At 39.4% G+C, this 15,508-nt stretch overlaps 2 protein-coding genes across 2 annotated transcripts; both read right to left on the reverse strand.

Annotated features, from left to right (window-relative positions):
* Positions 1–2,072: 2,072 nt before the first annotated feature.
* LOC121964248 (extracellular calcium-sensing receptor-like) lies at positions 2,073–7,391 on the reverse strand. Its single transcript, XM_088078347.1, has 12 exons — positions 7,126–7,391; positions 6,257–6,489; positions 6,019–6,101; positions 5,593–5,772; positions 5,280–5,468; positions 4,962–5,178; positions 4,621–4,895; positions 4,275–4,484; positions 4,035–4,158; positions 3,713–3,906; positions 2,590–2,871; positions 2,073–2,495 (listed from the first exon to the last, which is right to left on the reverse strand). Exons 1-12 carry the CDS (start codon positions 7,389–7,391, stop codon positions 2,073–2,075), a joined length of 2,676 nt encoding a protein of 891 aa, XP_087934473.1.
* Positions 7,392–9,419: 2,028 nt separating this feature from the next.
* LOC148189390 (extracellular calcium-sensing receptor-like) lies at positions 9,420–14,315 on the reverse strand. Its single transcript, XM_088078348.1, has 11 exons — positions 14,050–14,315; positions 13,542–13,783; positions 13,305–13,387; positions 12,763–12,942; positions 12,477–12,665; positions 11,875–12,354; positions 11,524–11,733; positions 11,309–11,432; positions 10,999–11,192; positions 9,946–10,236; positions 9,420–9,842 (listed from the first exon to the last, which is right to left on the reverse strand). Exons 1-11 carry the CDS (start codon positions 14,313–14,315, stop codon positions 9,420–9,422), a joined length of 2,682 nt encoding a protein of 893 aa, XP_087934474.1.
* Positions 14,316–15,508: the final 1,193 nt, after the last annotated feature.

A 15,508-nucleotide genomic window follows, 5' to 3' on the forward strand; every position in this document is an offset into this window, starting at 1 on the left:
TAATAGCAATGTTAAGTTTCTGTGAAAATTTGGCTGATAATGAATAACTTGGATCAAATATTTTTGAGAATAATTAAACATGGCATCTTATTCTACTTTTTGTTTACCAGGATTAGTACAAAGCACCTTCAATTAAAATACTATATCCCCTTTGTGACTTTTCATGGTGTAAGTTAACATTACACCTGATGATATACTATGTGGGTTCATCTAACATAATCATTTACATTTAATGTTGATCACTCTGGAGCGGATGTGGATACACTCACTAGTTCTTATATTGCCCCCCAATTCAAAAAGCTACTGTATTCTCAGCTCCTGACTGTAAAAAAACATAATCAAAAATAAAAGCAGTCTTTAAAAGAAGCAGTAATCTTTAACTTCCTTAGTACGATTGTACATTATAAAGGATTTGCAGAAAGCATTGACAGAATTATACAGTAACATACGCATATGCATAGCCTATAACTTCCACTACGTCAGTTACTACAGGAGTGACACTGTCATAAGGTTAGACGGCTCAGCTTAATAATAAAGGACGACAGTTACAATACATAAACTTTGCTTTATTTATCACCAGCTTTGCTGGCTAATTAGGTTAATTATCCATGCAATAAAACTAAGCAATTGTCTTAAAACAGTTGCAATGCATTAGAGACTTGATGATCAACAGTGGGAAAACATTTCTTTATTCCATAAGAATGCTATTAAAAAATATAGAAATAATTAATTCAATAAAATCTTGTGTAATCAAATGAGCTGTTGCAATGTTTTTGGTAGCGACAACTATAGAATTTGCCTCGCTAGCCTGCCAGGTCATACTGGCAAAATATGCAGAATTAATGACTTCAGCCAGAGATATACTTGCTTTTAACTAAGCATTCACCACTGCCACTGCCAAAAAGGTTTTATAAGGGTGGCCAGATGGGGCCTCTAAAAGTCTTTGGGTGTAACACAAAAACCAAAAGCCAGGACAGAATTTCAGGAATTCTATTATGTTGTTAAAGTGTATATATCCCCAGCTATATGTGCACAACCAATTAAACTATCTGTATTCAAAAAGAAGACCTAAAGTTGGAAGACTGGACAAAGTGTCTGTAAAAGATTCATATATTTTCACTCACTCAGTTAATGATTAAGAGGATTGTGTTTTCTTGATTTTGGGGTTTTTGTTTCTGTGTGCTTCCCCTCCTCCCTCTGCCTAATCACCTCATTCCCCTCACCTGAGCCTCTCCACTCACCTGCAGTTCATTCCCTCATCAGACTGGTTTCTATTTAAGTCCTGGTTTTTACCTCAGTCTTTGTTCTTGATTTGGTTGTGAGAGATGTAATTTTCTGTTTCCCTGTTGAGATTAAAGTACAGTCTAATTCCTGTGTCTTGCATTCTTCTGCATTTGGGTCCACACTTCCTGACAGTAAAGTTTAATGAGGCTTTTATTCTGAGAGCTCACAGTTGTTTAAAAAAAATGGTCTCACTACAATGGCTACTTTGGGTGCTCACATTATCACTGGTTAATACAATTGGGTTCATTGAATCCAAGAGTCTCAGTTTTTCAGTCACACCCCATTCATGTAATTCCAAAAGATTTCAGGGACCCCAGTGTGCAGAAAAATTCTAGTATACTTTTAGATGAGCAAAACTGCAACACTGCATGCAAAAAAGAGGCATGGTTATCATTAAAATTTTCACTTGCCACAGTTTGGCCTGAATTTGGAGCCTTATTAAACCCCTTACCCAACAACCTGAAACTGACTGTTTATTTTAACAAACAACAATTCAGTATGACTGTTTTTGACTGTTTAAGGTTTAACACCTTTTCATAATTATGGAAAGGTCTTCAGGCAATTTACAAAAGATACACTATTAGCAACAATATTAATTGTATCATCACATGATATTTTCTATTTTTGTAAAAACATACTATAAAGTAACTTATATGTTTACAGAAAAACAATACTGAATAAATGATAAAATACATGCCAACTGAAAGATAGGGGTTAAACAATAGCTATATATTGTATATTTGCCATATCTGATTAACAAAAATGTGTGCATTGTTTATTTATCTATACTACTTGGCCATCAGGTGTTTCTTAGTGTTTTTCTCAGGCCTCAAGAGAATGATGAAACATTTTGGGGCAAAGATACAGAGCAGTAAACCATAGCTAGAGGCCAAGATTGCAAAAATCTCCACAGCAACAGTGTATTTCCCAGGAGAGCTAATGTAAGCGGGGACAAAAGCTATCCAGACGGCACAGAATATCAGCATGCTGAAGGTGATCAGTTTAGCCTCATTGAAGTTGTCAGGAAGTTTCCGAGCAAGAAAAGCCAGGAGGAGACAGGTGCAGGCCAGCAGACCAATGTAACCCAGAACCAAAGAGAAGCCCACCACAGAGGCCATGGCACACTCCAGGGTGACCTTTGACCCTTTGAAACCCAGATCACGTTGAGGCACCGGGGGGCTGAGGGACAACCAAATGGCACAGATGATAATCTGGATTTGAAAAGAATGTAATCAAAAATATAAAACATATATTTTACCAAAAAGATATGTTTTTATTGTTAAGTAAGAAGCACATCAGTAGTACCTGTATACAAGTAAGGAAGAAGACACTCCCTCTCTGTTGGCCAGGACCAAACCATCTAATCAAAGCTTCAGCACCAGGACGAGCTGAGCGAAACGCTGCCAGAACAACTATGGTCTTGACTTGGAGGCAGGAAACACAAAGTACAAAGCTGATCCCAAAAGCTGCCTGCTGGAAACGACAAGCCCAGACTGATGGACGGCCAATGAACACCAGAGAGCACAGGAAGCAGAGCTTCAGCGACAGGAGAAGCAGGAAGCTCAGTTCTGAGTTGTTGGCTCGCACCTGCATATGAAAAGACATGACTAACCTATAGTTTGTTTACTATTGTAGTAATCCATTTTAAAAACAAGAAATACCGTCACGTGGTTGTATCCCTCCGCATACCCATGCAGATACATAAAGTTTACATAAATGTCTGTGAAAATGTGGATGCTTCACAAACCTCTTCCCCCAGCTGCACAGAACAATCTGCAGTTTCAAGATGTGCACCCAAGATTAGTGTCATCTATTCAGTATCTGACCAAATGTCTCCCCTTCAGTTCCTGAGTTACAACGCTAAGTCATGGCCAGAAAAGTGTTTTTGCAGAACATTATGTCACAGCTGACCTCTGACCTCTTGGATGTACAATACCAGAACGTCATCATTATTTCCTATGAAACATTTGTATGAAATTTAAGAGTATGAACTTGTTATTTATGGTGAATGTCTGTGCCAAGTTTGATTACATTCCCTTGAGGTTTTCTTAAGCTATAGTGTTCACAAGAATGATACAGATGAGTAGACATTGACCTTGATTTTTGACCTGTCACACTAAAATTTAGTCAATTCATCCTTGAATCCAAGTGGATGTTTGTGCTAAATTTGTAGAAATTCCCTCAAGGCATCCCTGAGATATCGCATTCATAAATATGGAGTGGACTTTGTTTACTGTACTTACATACATACATATAAAACGGAATCATAATCCCTCCAGCGTTGGCTATTTCTAGCGCAGAGGCATTAAAAATCATGGTAGGTACTTAAATGAAACTGCTCTAACCATAAGCAATAAAAACTGCACAGTGATTATGATTTGTTGAAACTTTGCAGTAATGGTTTGATCATATTATTCTTGGTTCTTACCAAAGGTGTTTGACGGTAGCAGAGAAACACCACAAACACAGCTGTTGTCAGGGCGGCACCAGACACAGCTGCTGTAGTCAGGGTAATGCCCAAGGTTTCATTAAAGGAAAGGAAGTCCAGCTGGCGAGGGATGCAGGCAGTTCTTTTAGCGTTGGACCAAAACTCTAATGGACAACGCTCACAGTGAAGGGAACCTGGAAGAGACAAGAGGGGAGGGGAAGTGTAAATTATCTTTTAAGCAGGCAGATTTAGGAGTCAGGGTTACTTAATTTGGAGGCTTGGGAACACGAGTTGCTGATGTTCTAGATTTTAATTTTCTCACCTGTTTTGTTGCTAATCTCCCCTTCAGCACATGGGATACAGTCAAAGCAGCAAAGAGGTTGTCCTTTCCTTCTGGCTCTGCGGGTCCCTGGGGGGCAGCTTTCACTGCACACTGAAATGGGCACCTGAAGAACAAGTCCAACCCATTTCTCAAGGATAAAATTAATATATGCTTACAACAACAAAAAAATCAACAAATAGAAATTTTGTCAATCTAAATCATTATTTTCCTATTTGATACCTGATTGGATTCTGTGCTCCACTGAATAGTTGACTCATTGAGGCGGAGATCAAACCCATCCACACGACCAATCAAAACAAGCTTTTGTGACCCCTCTGGGGTTCTCTGCCAATTGACAAGGTCGTACTTTGCTGGAATGTCGGCGCCTTGGAAATAAAACATTTCACCCTGTGGTGTGGTGAAATTTACATCGTTCAAATGCTGCATCAGCTGAAATCATTAAAGTAGGAAAATGTCTTTGTTTAGTAATGCTTGTGATCAATGTGTTTTTAGAGTTTTATTGTCATTGTAATTTGACATGGCCAAGCATTGGTTGTTTAAGGGTAAAGCTGATTATCATGGTTACCTCTATGGGTTTGATATTTGTTGGAGAGGAGCAGGCTGAGCTTTTGTTTTTGGGTGAGCTGTCTCTATCAGGGCAGGACAGAAGGCTGTGAAGGGCGTGGGCTGCAGCGTAAACAGCAAGGTAGACATTATATGTCACCCTCAGCTGAGAGGTGTCAGTGAAGTGATTCTGCACTCCCTCCAGGGACTCTGTGCCAGTACAGAGTGACAGATAAGCTTTCTGAGGATAGCCCTTATCGAGTGATGAAGTAGAAATATTTGATGAATGGCTAGACCCTCGTGTATGGGCGACAGACTTGAAGGATAGAGAGGCATATGAAAAGAAAGGTGTGGCTGTAGGACTACAACCAAATTCAGCTTCCCAGAATTCTCTTAAGAAGTTATCATCAGGACGATGAGATGGGTGCAAACTTTGGATATAATTTTCAAATCCAGGTATAGCTGAACTTCTAATGGCCACACCAAGAACACCTTTTGCCACTTCAGAAGTGACTGGATGTTGGAGAAGATCACCACTGGTGCTCCAAGCCTCACTGCCCAGAAACTGTCTGTCAGTGACCTAGTGATAGCAAAAAATAAAAATCATGATCAAGTTAAGTTAAAAAAGTCAATCCTTTAAGCAATATTTTTTATATAAATACATTTTTTTCAGCTTCTCACATTTATCTTGGCGAGTTGCAGGAATAGTTCCCTCACATCTGTGTACCAGCTAAAGATCAGAATCACTTTCGCAGTTGAGGCTTGAATTGTGAGTGCTGCTTGTCTGGCATCACTCACAATGTTTTCCCTTTGGAGAGTCTCTACAAATGCCAGACACACACCTGTCCCCTGAGTCTCTTCCTGAAACACCTGATGTATACAGTTGAAAGGAGCAAAAGATTAGATGAATGAAAATAATTCAAACATTGCATTTATGAATATTTATTTTTTGGTTACTAGAATATGTTATCTGTATAAAAACAAATAGAAATACCTTTACTGCCATGTGACCATAGTTATTGTTTGCTACTACTGCCCCAATCCAGGTCCAGTTGAAGTGTGTGGCAAGCTGAGCAATTGCTCGGGCCTGATAAATATCACTGGGGATGGTCCTGAAGAAGTTCGGGAATTTACGCCTGTCACTAAGACAGGGACAGCTTGACAGGTAGCTGATCTGAAAGTTACAAAAAAAGTTACATAATTTGTTATTTCTTTAAAATACACAGAGTATTCTTAAAAGAAGCAGATGTGAGTTAATTTTCCTGCCCTCTTTCCACTGCACTTTAGAGTAAAATTATGTCTTTTTCCAGCGATCAAAACAAAAACAGTGCCTAAAGGTAAAAGATGGCACCAGCTCTGTCAAAATAAGGAGAAAAAAGTCACAGTTTGCTGTATTCAGAACAAAACTCACTAAAGGTACAAAGAGCGGGCTCAGGATTCTGGAGAGTATCTGGCCTGTTACAGATGAAGCACCACCGATGATCAGGGGAACAGGGTGATCACCTGACGACAACATTAAAAGATGAAATTCAGTGTTTGTCACATTAAAAATACCATTTACACAACCAAAAATATTCATTTTAAGCACAGCTTATTTTTGTCATAATTTAATATGGTTATGTTATGGACACAGTATGTTAAAGAAGAAAACATGCTACCTTTCCTTCCTCCAATTCCCTCTCGATATCTGTCTGGAGGGTCTGTTAAATTACAGATGCTGCTGTCTCCTCCAACCAGCGACAGCGCTGCCTGGACAGCCCATGGTGGTCGACCACAGCTATCCAGAATATGATACCCTAGCTTCACACCTGGTAGCAGCGCTGTACTGTGATTGATTTCCTCCACCGCAAACACCATAGCATGTATATATTGCAATGGAACATGCTCTAAACTGATACCACAGGAGAAGCGAAAAGGAAGAAATGTCAAAAAAAGTATATATTCTGTAAGGCCACCAGTATTAACCCCTTGAAACCGAAGCAAATTGGTTTGATTTATTTTAAAGAACACATGAGGAGAAGGCAATGAGCAACTAAACAGTATGAACCCAAAAATAACAAAAAGATACATGAAAATTCCCCTGAAAATATGTATAAAAGGAAAAGCACAAAAACAAGCTTCTTTTTTTTTTTGTCTTGTCACTTTTTAAAATGTCTCGCTACTTGGGGGACATTTCTTGTCTTGCCTTTTTGCCCATGTTTTTAGAAAGACATCTAACCAGCATGTGCAAATAGACCAAGTCCCTCTTTTTGCAAGCAACGTTGGGAGACATTCAGATGTCATTATTCATCTCAGAACACCTTAACCCTCTTGATCAAATTGGTTTGATTAATTTTAAAGAAAACATGGGGAGAAGACTATAAGCAACGTTGCTAGTCATGGCCAAAAACTTAGCAAGAAATTAGTAAAAAGTTGACAAAAAAACTGTAAATAAGCAAATAAGCACACAAAAATAGTAAATTACTGTTGTTAACATCCAACTTATTTTACAGTATTCACAGTAAATAGTACAGTTCAGAGTTCTTACCCAGTGCAAGGTTTGTAGTGTGGCAGCTGTGTGAAGTCACTGTCTATCGCTGAAGGTTTGTAATGAAGACTAAAGAGCCCACCAATTACTACATCTCCATCCTGGAACAGACCCCAGTTGCTGGGTGTACCCCAACGAGAACAACTCACTGCCTGAACACACTGCAGCCCCACCCTGAGCCCCAGCTGTCTGCCCACAAGCCAAAAAAGCAGCAGGGCCTGGGCTGAGGAAGGCCACAGAGTGAAGAGCCAAGCAAGCCAAGACATGGATGAAGCTGCTTTGAACACTTTACTCAGTTAGCTTTCTCATAGGCAATGCATTCAATTTCTTGAAACTCAATCTGCAATGAAAAATGTCAAACGGGATCAAATCTCTCTCGATTCAGTTGGAAAAAGTTAATATATTATTATTAAGATATCCACCTGTAGAGCAAAAATAGTTTGAAGTAAAAGAATAACAGATTTCCATACACAAGATAAAATGTACAGTACAGTTTCTAAACTCTGACACACGCCCCCCATCCTCAGAACAGTTGAACTACTGATGTGGGTATTTATAATAGATGAAAAGCCTTTTTGCAACCAAGTAAACAGGATGGCACACAACCCCAAATCGCTCCTCTCAAGAGTGACAGTACAGTAATAACAGAATAATTACAAATGATGAGTTGTCATGTAGGTGGTAGAAGTGCAAAGTGTGCATGCACTCCAACATATTGCTTTTTTCCTCTGTTAAATTGAGTTTCTTCATACTTTCTCTTGTATGCAAGAAAAAATGTTTTGTTTTTTATGTTTGATTCAAATAGGCCTGACTGGTGCACAACACCTCCTGCTAAACTTTATGGGTGATACTAACATGTGGATACAAACATGTAGCACAAATCCGAGATGAAAAATCAAAAGCTTATAAAGTGAATGGCAAAGGCTATGCTGATGACGGCTTTTGAGGAGGTACATGTATGGTTGGCAATATAGGTCATAAAATATGTTGATTTTTGATTTTCATATGTGTATTCATACCCTTGGCTCTTTGAAAATGTTTTAAAAATGTTTTTTGGACCACATTTAGACGTTGAACAACTTTTTACACTGTTGATGCATGTCATCCTCTGCAGTGGACAAACATGTAATTCCTTCAAGATAAAATATTGTAAAAACAAACAAAAAAATGGGCATAATGACCATGGTCCTGCACACAGTTGGGGAATTTGCACTTATTTTGCCGTGTTTTGACAGGTTAACTGTTGATATGCTGGCAAATGTTTTCCATGAAAATGGCATATACACTGAGTTTTATGCATCTGGCCCCACATCAAATTCAGTTCAGTCCATTGTTGTCCTGCATGGGGATTTGACTTGGAATGTAGCAACAACAGTCAACTGACATTACAGGGATCATTTGGTTTTTTAGTTTTTTTTTTCAGGGTCAGTTATTCTACAACTAAGCAAGATGATGATTTATTTTTTATTTTTCCTGAATACTTCCTGTTCCTCCTTTGCTTACTTTTAAAGAGCTGGATTGGTACTACATAAACTTCACGGAGTGTGTAAAAAGGCCAAAGATCTGTATTGATGTTTCGCAACAATCAAGACAATGTAGTAGCTTAATGCATAGGAGAAGATTTCCAGGAGGACACGAGTAACACGTCCCCCTCAGTATTTATTTAGGACATGCGCATTTGTGCCCCCCAATGAATACTTGAAGGTAGAAAACTTTTATTTTGATAAAATTAGAAACATTTTCACCAGAAATTGATGCAAGAAATTCACCAGAATAGTTAAGATAAATGGGGATTTTAGAAAAATCTGGTTAGATGATTTGATAAACTGAAGAGGTTATAATTTATCCAGTGAGAGATAAAGTCCCCAGAACCATTTTTCTTACCTCAGGCTCCATAATTTTAAATTCAAAAGATATATAGAAAAGTTTTGATAACTTTTGAAGTATTTCCTCAAATTTCATAAGAACGCCATGTCACTTTGATTCTCAGTTCAAAATAAATAAAGAAAAACAGAAACATAACCTTGAAATATTTTTATTTATGTATATTAATGTTACTGTTTTCTTATGCTATACAATGTTTATGTTTTTCATGTTTAAGCACTTAAAAATTTGTTACACAAACTGCTCAGGAACAAAAAATGCCACACTGACATTGAATATGTCACATTTAATTTAACCCTGATAAAACAATTGCTGGTTTTCTTTTTCTATAACTCAGTACTATGTATACATAAAATAAATGCAGGCAGATTGACAAGCAAATAAAAACTTTGCAATGTTAATTTTCTCTACTACCTGGCCATCAGGTGTTTCTTAGTATTTTTCTCTGGCCTCAAAAGAATGATGAAACACTTAGGAGCAAAGATACAGAAAAGCAAGCCATAGCTAGAGGCGAGGATTGCAAATATCTCAACAGCAACTGTATATTTTCCAGGAGAGCTAACGTAAGCAGGGACAAAAGCTATCCAGACGGCGCAGAATATCAGCATGCTGAAGGTGATCAGTTTGGCCTCATTGAAGTTGTCAGGGAGTTTCCGAGCAAGAAAAGCCAGGAGAAGACTGGTGCAGGCCAGCAAACCAATGTAACCCAGAACAAGGGAGAAGCCCACCACAGAGGCCATGGCACACTTTAGGGTGACCTTTAACCCTGGGATGTCCAAGTCAGCTTGAGGAACAGGGGGACCAAGTGATAACCAAATAATACAGATGAAGACCTTGATGAAAAAAGGAATTGAAAAATTTCAAGTTAATGGATGTAAAATACTGTAAAACATACAAAAAAAAAAAAATACTTTTGTCATCAAAAAGTGCATCTACGGTTATGACCTGTATAGAGGAAAACAGGCAGACACTCCCTCTCTGTTGGCTAGGACCAAACCACTTCATCAAAGCTTCAGCACCAGGACGAGCTGAGCGAAACGCTGCCAGGACAACTATGGTCTTGACTTGGAGGCAGGAAACACAAAGTACAAAGCTGATCCCAAAAGCTGCCTGCTGGAAACGACAAGCCCAGACTGATGGACGGCCAATGAACACCAGAGAGCACAGGAAGCAGAGCTTCAGCGACAGGAGAAGTAGGAAGCTCAGTTCTGAGTTGTTGGCTCGCACCTGCAAATGATTGGTATTAAAAGACAAGTGTATTAATAACCCCAGCTGGGTTCATTCAGATAATTTTATACAAATATATGCCATTATGCAGCAATGCAGGATTCTACAAACCAAAAACTAGAATTACTGCAACACAGTTAACATCCATATCTGCCAAAACTCATATGTAGCTATGACAGTCAACAGTGTTTCAAATATGGATGTTGCTGCAAATAAGCTGAACATTCTAAAACGTAGATTCTTCACACACATCTTCAACCCGACAGCACAGAAGATTTATACAGTCATTTTACCACCAGATTCTAATTAGATCCTTCTTCAGTTCGAGTGCACGAGAATGAGATGGACGCAAGGTTACTGTGACATTGACCTTTGACCCCCAAAATCCAATTATTTTATCCTTGAGTCCAAGAGGATGGTTGTGTAAAATTTGAGGAAACAACCTCAAACCCTTCTTGAGATATCACCTTCATGACCATGAGACAAGCGTGGGGTCGCAGTGATCTTCACCTATGACCACCAAAATCTAATCATCATCTAATCAGTTCAGTTTTGAGTAAATGTGGACATTTTTTGCCAAATCTGAATAAATTCACTCACGGCATTTTAAAAATATAGTGTTCACAAGAATGGGAATACGAACTGATGGACAACATTCCTAAAAACATAATGCCTCCAGCCATGGCTGTCACCAGTGCAGAGGCATAATGAGTTGGGTAAAATTGACTTTATGGTCTCTGTTACATTACTTTGGGTTCTTACCATGGGTGTGTGACGGTGGTAAAGAAACACCACAAACACAGCAGTTGTCACCGTTACACCAGATGCAGCTACTGCAGTCAGTGTAATACCCAAAGTTTCATTAAAGGAAAGGAAGTCCAGCTGGCGTGGGATGCAGGCAGTACGTTCAACATTGGACCAAAACTCCAATGGACAACGTTCACAGTTAAGGGAACCTGGGAGAGGAGGTGGCACAACAGAGGGAAGTTGGAGCAGAGTACTTCGATCACAGGAAAGATGAGCTGAAAGCATTATACAAAGTCAGGAACATGTTACATAATAATTTTCTCACCAGTTTTATTGCTAATCTCCCCTTCAGCACATGGGATACAGTCAAAGCAGCAAAGAGGTTCTCCTTTCCTGTTGGCCTTGCGGGTACCTGGGGGACAACTCTCACTGCACACTGAAGTTGGCACCTAAACAACAAGTAAAGATTTGTACAGTATATATTTAATGTTGTACACGTCTTGCTATTGGACTTAATCAAGATCGCTCCTTTTTAACCACCTGATTGGATCCTGTGCTCCACTGAACAGCTGCCTCGTCAAGGTGGAGGTCAAACCCGTCCACACGACCAATCAAAATAAGTTTTAGTGACCCCTCGAAGGTTCTCTGCCAGTTTACAAGGTCGTACTTTGCTTGAGTGTCGCCTCCTTGAAAGTAAAACATTTCCCCTTGTGGTGTGGTGAAATTCACTTTTCTCAAGTGTCGCATCAGCTGAAATAATCGAAACTGCAGTAAATATTTAAAAATTTATAAGTAGATTAAGCAGATGTATTTGTCACAGGAAACAACTGCAGTTATACTGATAATGTCTCCATTAAAATATATGTTTGAAATACACAAAATCGCAGTTACCTCTATGGGTTTGATGTGTTGTGGAATGGAGCAGGCTGAGCTTTTGTTTCTGGTTGAGCTGTCTCTATCAGGGCAGGACAGAAGGCTGTGAAGGGTGTGGGCTGCAACATAAACAGCAAGGTAGACATTATATGTCACCCTCAGCTGAGAGATGTCAGTGAAGTGATTTTGAACTCCTTCCAGGGACTCTGTGCCGCTGCACAGCGGTAGAGAAGCTTTTTTAAGCAACCTGTCTGTATTTGGTGGTGGTGTGACCCTGGGACTACAACCAAACATTTTTTCCCAGAAATCTCTTAAGAACTTATCACCAGGGCGATGGGATGGGTTCAAACTTCTGATATAATTTTCAAATCCAGGTATAGCTGAACTTCTAATGGCCACACCAAGAACACCACTTGCCACTTTAGAAGTGACTGGATGTTGGAGAAGGTCGGCGCTGGTGCTCCAAGCTTCACTGCCCAGAAATTGTCTGTCTGTCACCTAGTGATAGCAGCACAACACAATCAAAAGCTAATTTTAAAAATACCGTCATGTTTCTCAAATAAGATCAGCTCTACTATTATTTACAAATCCAATGCTCAGTTTTATTTTTAGCTTCTCACATTTATCTTGGCGAGTTGCAGGAATAGTTCCCTCACGTCTGTGTACCAGCTAAAGATCAGAATCACTTTCGCAGTTGAGGCTTGAATTGTGAGTGCTGCTTGTCTGGCATCACTCACAATGTTTTCCCTTTGGAGAGTCTCTACAAATGCCAGACACACACCTGCCCCCTGAGTCTCTTCCTGAAACACCTGATGTATACAGTTGAAAGGAGCAAAAGATTAGATGAATGAGTATCATGTTACAGTATTATATGGGTTGCATAGAATTTCTCCTTAATGGAAACACCTTCATTGCCACATGTCCATAATCATTGTTTGCTATCACTGCTCCAACCCACGTCCAGTTGAAGCGTTTGGCAAGCTGGGCAATGGCCCAGGCCTGGTAAATATCACTGGGCATGGTCCTGAAGAAGTTCGGATATTGGCGCCTGTCACTCAGACAGGGACAGCTAGCCGTGTAGCTTATCTACAGTAAGAGACAAAAAAGCATAGATATTTTAAAATCACATTCTTATTCTGTAAGCGTATAAACATAATAGCTGTTATTATCTCATTTTCATGCAGGGAATATGTTATTCCAGGGAAAACTGTTTGCTGCAGTTCACACTAAATAGGCTCCTTTTTGCCATAAGGAAAGCAAAAGAAAGGTGAGAAGCCAGTATTTATGCACCAAAGTCAATCAAAGTAGGTTAAAAAAAACAACTAGAAAAAACATTATGATTAAAAAACTGAAAGTTTTAAATTCCAATTTTCCTTTGAGGATTTTTTAAAAACAATTTTAAACAAATACAAATAATTTTGAGATATTACGGAACTCACTAAAGGTACAGAGAGTGGCCCCAGCATTCTGGAGAGTATCTTGGCTGCTTTAGACGAGGAACCACCAATGATCAAAGGAACAGGCTGACCACCTGATGACATTATAAGATATAATGATAATAAAGTAATTTGATTAGGCTTGATTTGGTTTCAAACACAGCATTGCATGGTTTATGCTGTCTTTATTTACTTGTTGTTAATGTAAAATAATGTACATCATTTTCTCTATATGATTTGATTTAGTACCTCTACTTTCTTCTATTCCCTCTTCATATCCATCTGAATAGTCTGGAGGGTCTGTGGAATTACAGCTGGTGGTGTCTCCTCCAACCAATGACAGCGCTGCCTGCATAGCCCAAAGGGGTAGGGCACAGCTGTCACGAATATGGTAGCCCAGCTTCACACCTGGTAGCAAGGTTGTACTATGATTGATTTCCTCCAACGCAAACACCATAGCATAAAGATACTGTAATGGAAGATTTTGCAAACTAAGAGCACAGGGGAGGAGGAATGAGAGAATAATCAGTCAAAATGCTGAAGTGACTGTAGATATTAATGGTTATCACTTTGTGTCATCACTGAATAAGCAATTATTATAACATATTTTTGACAAGACAATTAGCATGAATGTGAAAAAAACACAACAAGTTATATGCCTAAGGAATAGAAAAGATACAGCTGATAATGCATCTTGTGTTTATCAAACATATGCATATCTATCATACAGTATTCACAGTGCAGTTGAGAGTTTTACCCAGTGCACGGTTCGTTGTGTGGCAGCTGAGTGAAGTCGCTGTCTATAACTGGGGGTTTATAATAAAGACTGAAAAGACCACCAATAATGACATCTCCATCCTGGAACAGACCCTGGTCACCCGGTGTACCCCACCGAGAACAAGTTGTTGCTTGAGCCACCTGCAACCCCACCCTGAGCCCTGGCTGTCTGCCTACAAGCCCCACAAGCAGAAGGGATGGGGCTGAGCACAGTCTCAGAGTGAATAGCCAGGAGAACCAAAACATGGATGGACCTGTTCTGGACACTTTGAATCTGTACAAAATACTTAGTTAGATAGCTTCTCATCGGCACGCACATACATTAATAAAAAGTGCAATAAACAGTTGGCAGTTCCTGAAATGAAAATGTCAAATTCAGTTAAATTCCTCCTAGTGCATCCGTAAAACATCCGTCTGTAAATCCAAACAGAGTAAACAACAAAATGTATATTACAGCACAACCTGCACTGACAAGTAATAACGCATCATACCCCCCTCCTGCTCTGCACAACATAGATGTTGTTCTGTGTTTTTATAACAGCTGTAAAGCCCATGGCGGAAAAGGATGACAGTGCAGAAAATCTCTCAAAGGTGAAAGCATAACAATAATAAAATAACTGACCACTCTGTGATGGAGAAACTAGAGTATCCACTTAGAGGGTAGTAACCACATACATCCCAAGAGAGTTATATTTTCATCTGTAATATCTAGTTGATAAATTAATCCACAGTGACTGATAAAAACAGGGCCACACCTCTCACACTTTGGCCCTGACTAACCATAGAGTTGTTTCAGTTAAGGTTTACAGCAAAACAGTCTTTGAAAAACATTTTGCACAATAAACCTTTACTGAAACAAGAAGTGCTGTCAGACCAACACGTTCTCATCCCGTCATCACATATTGCTGCTTTAAAGTGTACTTCCATGTCTACATATTATGCTCCAGCTGTCCTTCTGCGTCTGTTCTTTATGTTCCAGCGTGCTGCTACCATGATGTTGACACAAGCACATATGCTGTACGTGGTTAGGTTTAGGCATCAACAGAACATTGCAACTAACGCTGGGCTGTTAACAAATGCAAACGCTGGCACGGATGGTTAGAATCAAGGGAGGGAGGCACACGGTACGGTGTAGTAAAAAAGACCATCACATTCAGATGGGAAGTGAACGCCGGACTCCCACATGAAAGTCCAGGGTTTGTTAGACCATTTTTTTCCCATTTAATTATTGTGGTATCTAGTAGGTGGTCTGCTAGAGTAAGATTACAATTCGGTTCAGGGGTTTGCAATCTAGTTGTCATTAAACATCCTTATTGTCTTTTCCCTATCTGCCTGGTGCTAGGCCACCAGCCCTGTTATAGTGTTTAGGAAGGAGGTGTGCTTGGACAGAAATGGTGACACAGTTATGCCGAGGGAATTTTATAATAAAGGCGTATCTT

Source organism: Plectropomus leopardus, chromosome 6 (genome assembly GCF_026936395.1).
Source record: "Plectropomus leopardus strain MGB_pleo_1.0 chromosome 6, ASM2693639v1, whole genome shotgun sequence".
NCBI classification, from domain to species: Eukaryota; Metazoa; Chordata; class Actinopteri; order Perciformes; family Serranidae; genus Plectropomus; species Plectropomus leopardus.

Bases quoted from the DNA above. Each gene is read 5' to 3' on its own strand.
- LOC148189390 (XM_088078348.1), bottom strand. From the start codon at position 14,315: ATGTTTTGGTTCTCCTGGCTATTCACTCTGAGACTGTGCTCAGCCCCA. The intron at 12,355-12,476 runs GTGAGAAGCTAA...TGCTATCACTAG, and splicing joins TGCAACTCGCCAAGATAAAT to GTGACAGACAGACAATTTCT. The intron at 11,734-11,874 runs GTAACTGCGATT...CGATTATTTCAG, and splicing joins AACACATCAAACCCATAGAG to CTGATGCGACACTTGAGAAA.
- LOC121964248 (XM_088078347.1), bottom strand. From the start codon at position 7,391: ATGTCTTGGCTTGCTTGGCTCTTCACTCTGTGGCCTTCCTCAGCCCAG. The intron at 3,907-4,034 runs GTGAGAAAATTA...TGTCTCTTCCAG, and splicing joins GGAGATTAGCAACAAAACAG to GTTCCCTTCACTGTGAGCGT. The intron at 2,872-3,712 runs GTAAGAACCAAG...TTTCATATGCAG, and splicing joins GCTACCGTCAAACACCTTTG to GTGCGAGCCAACAACTCAGA.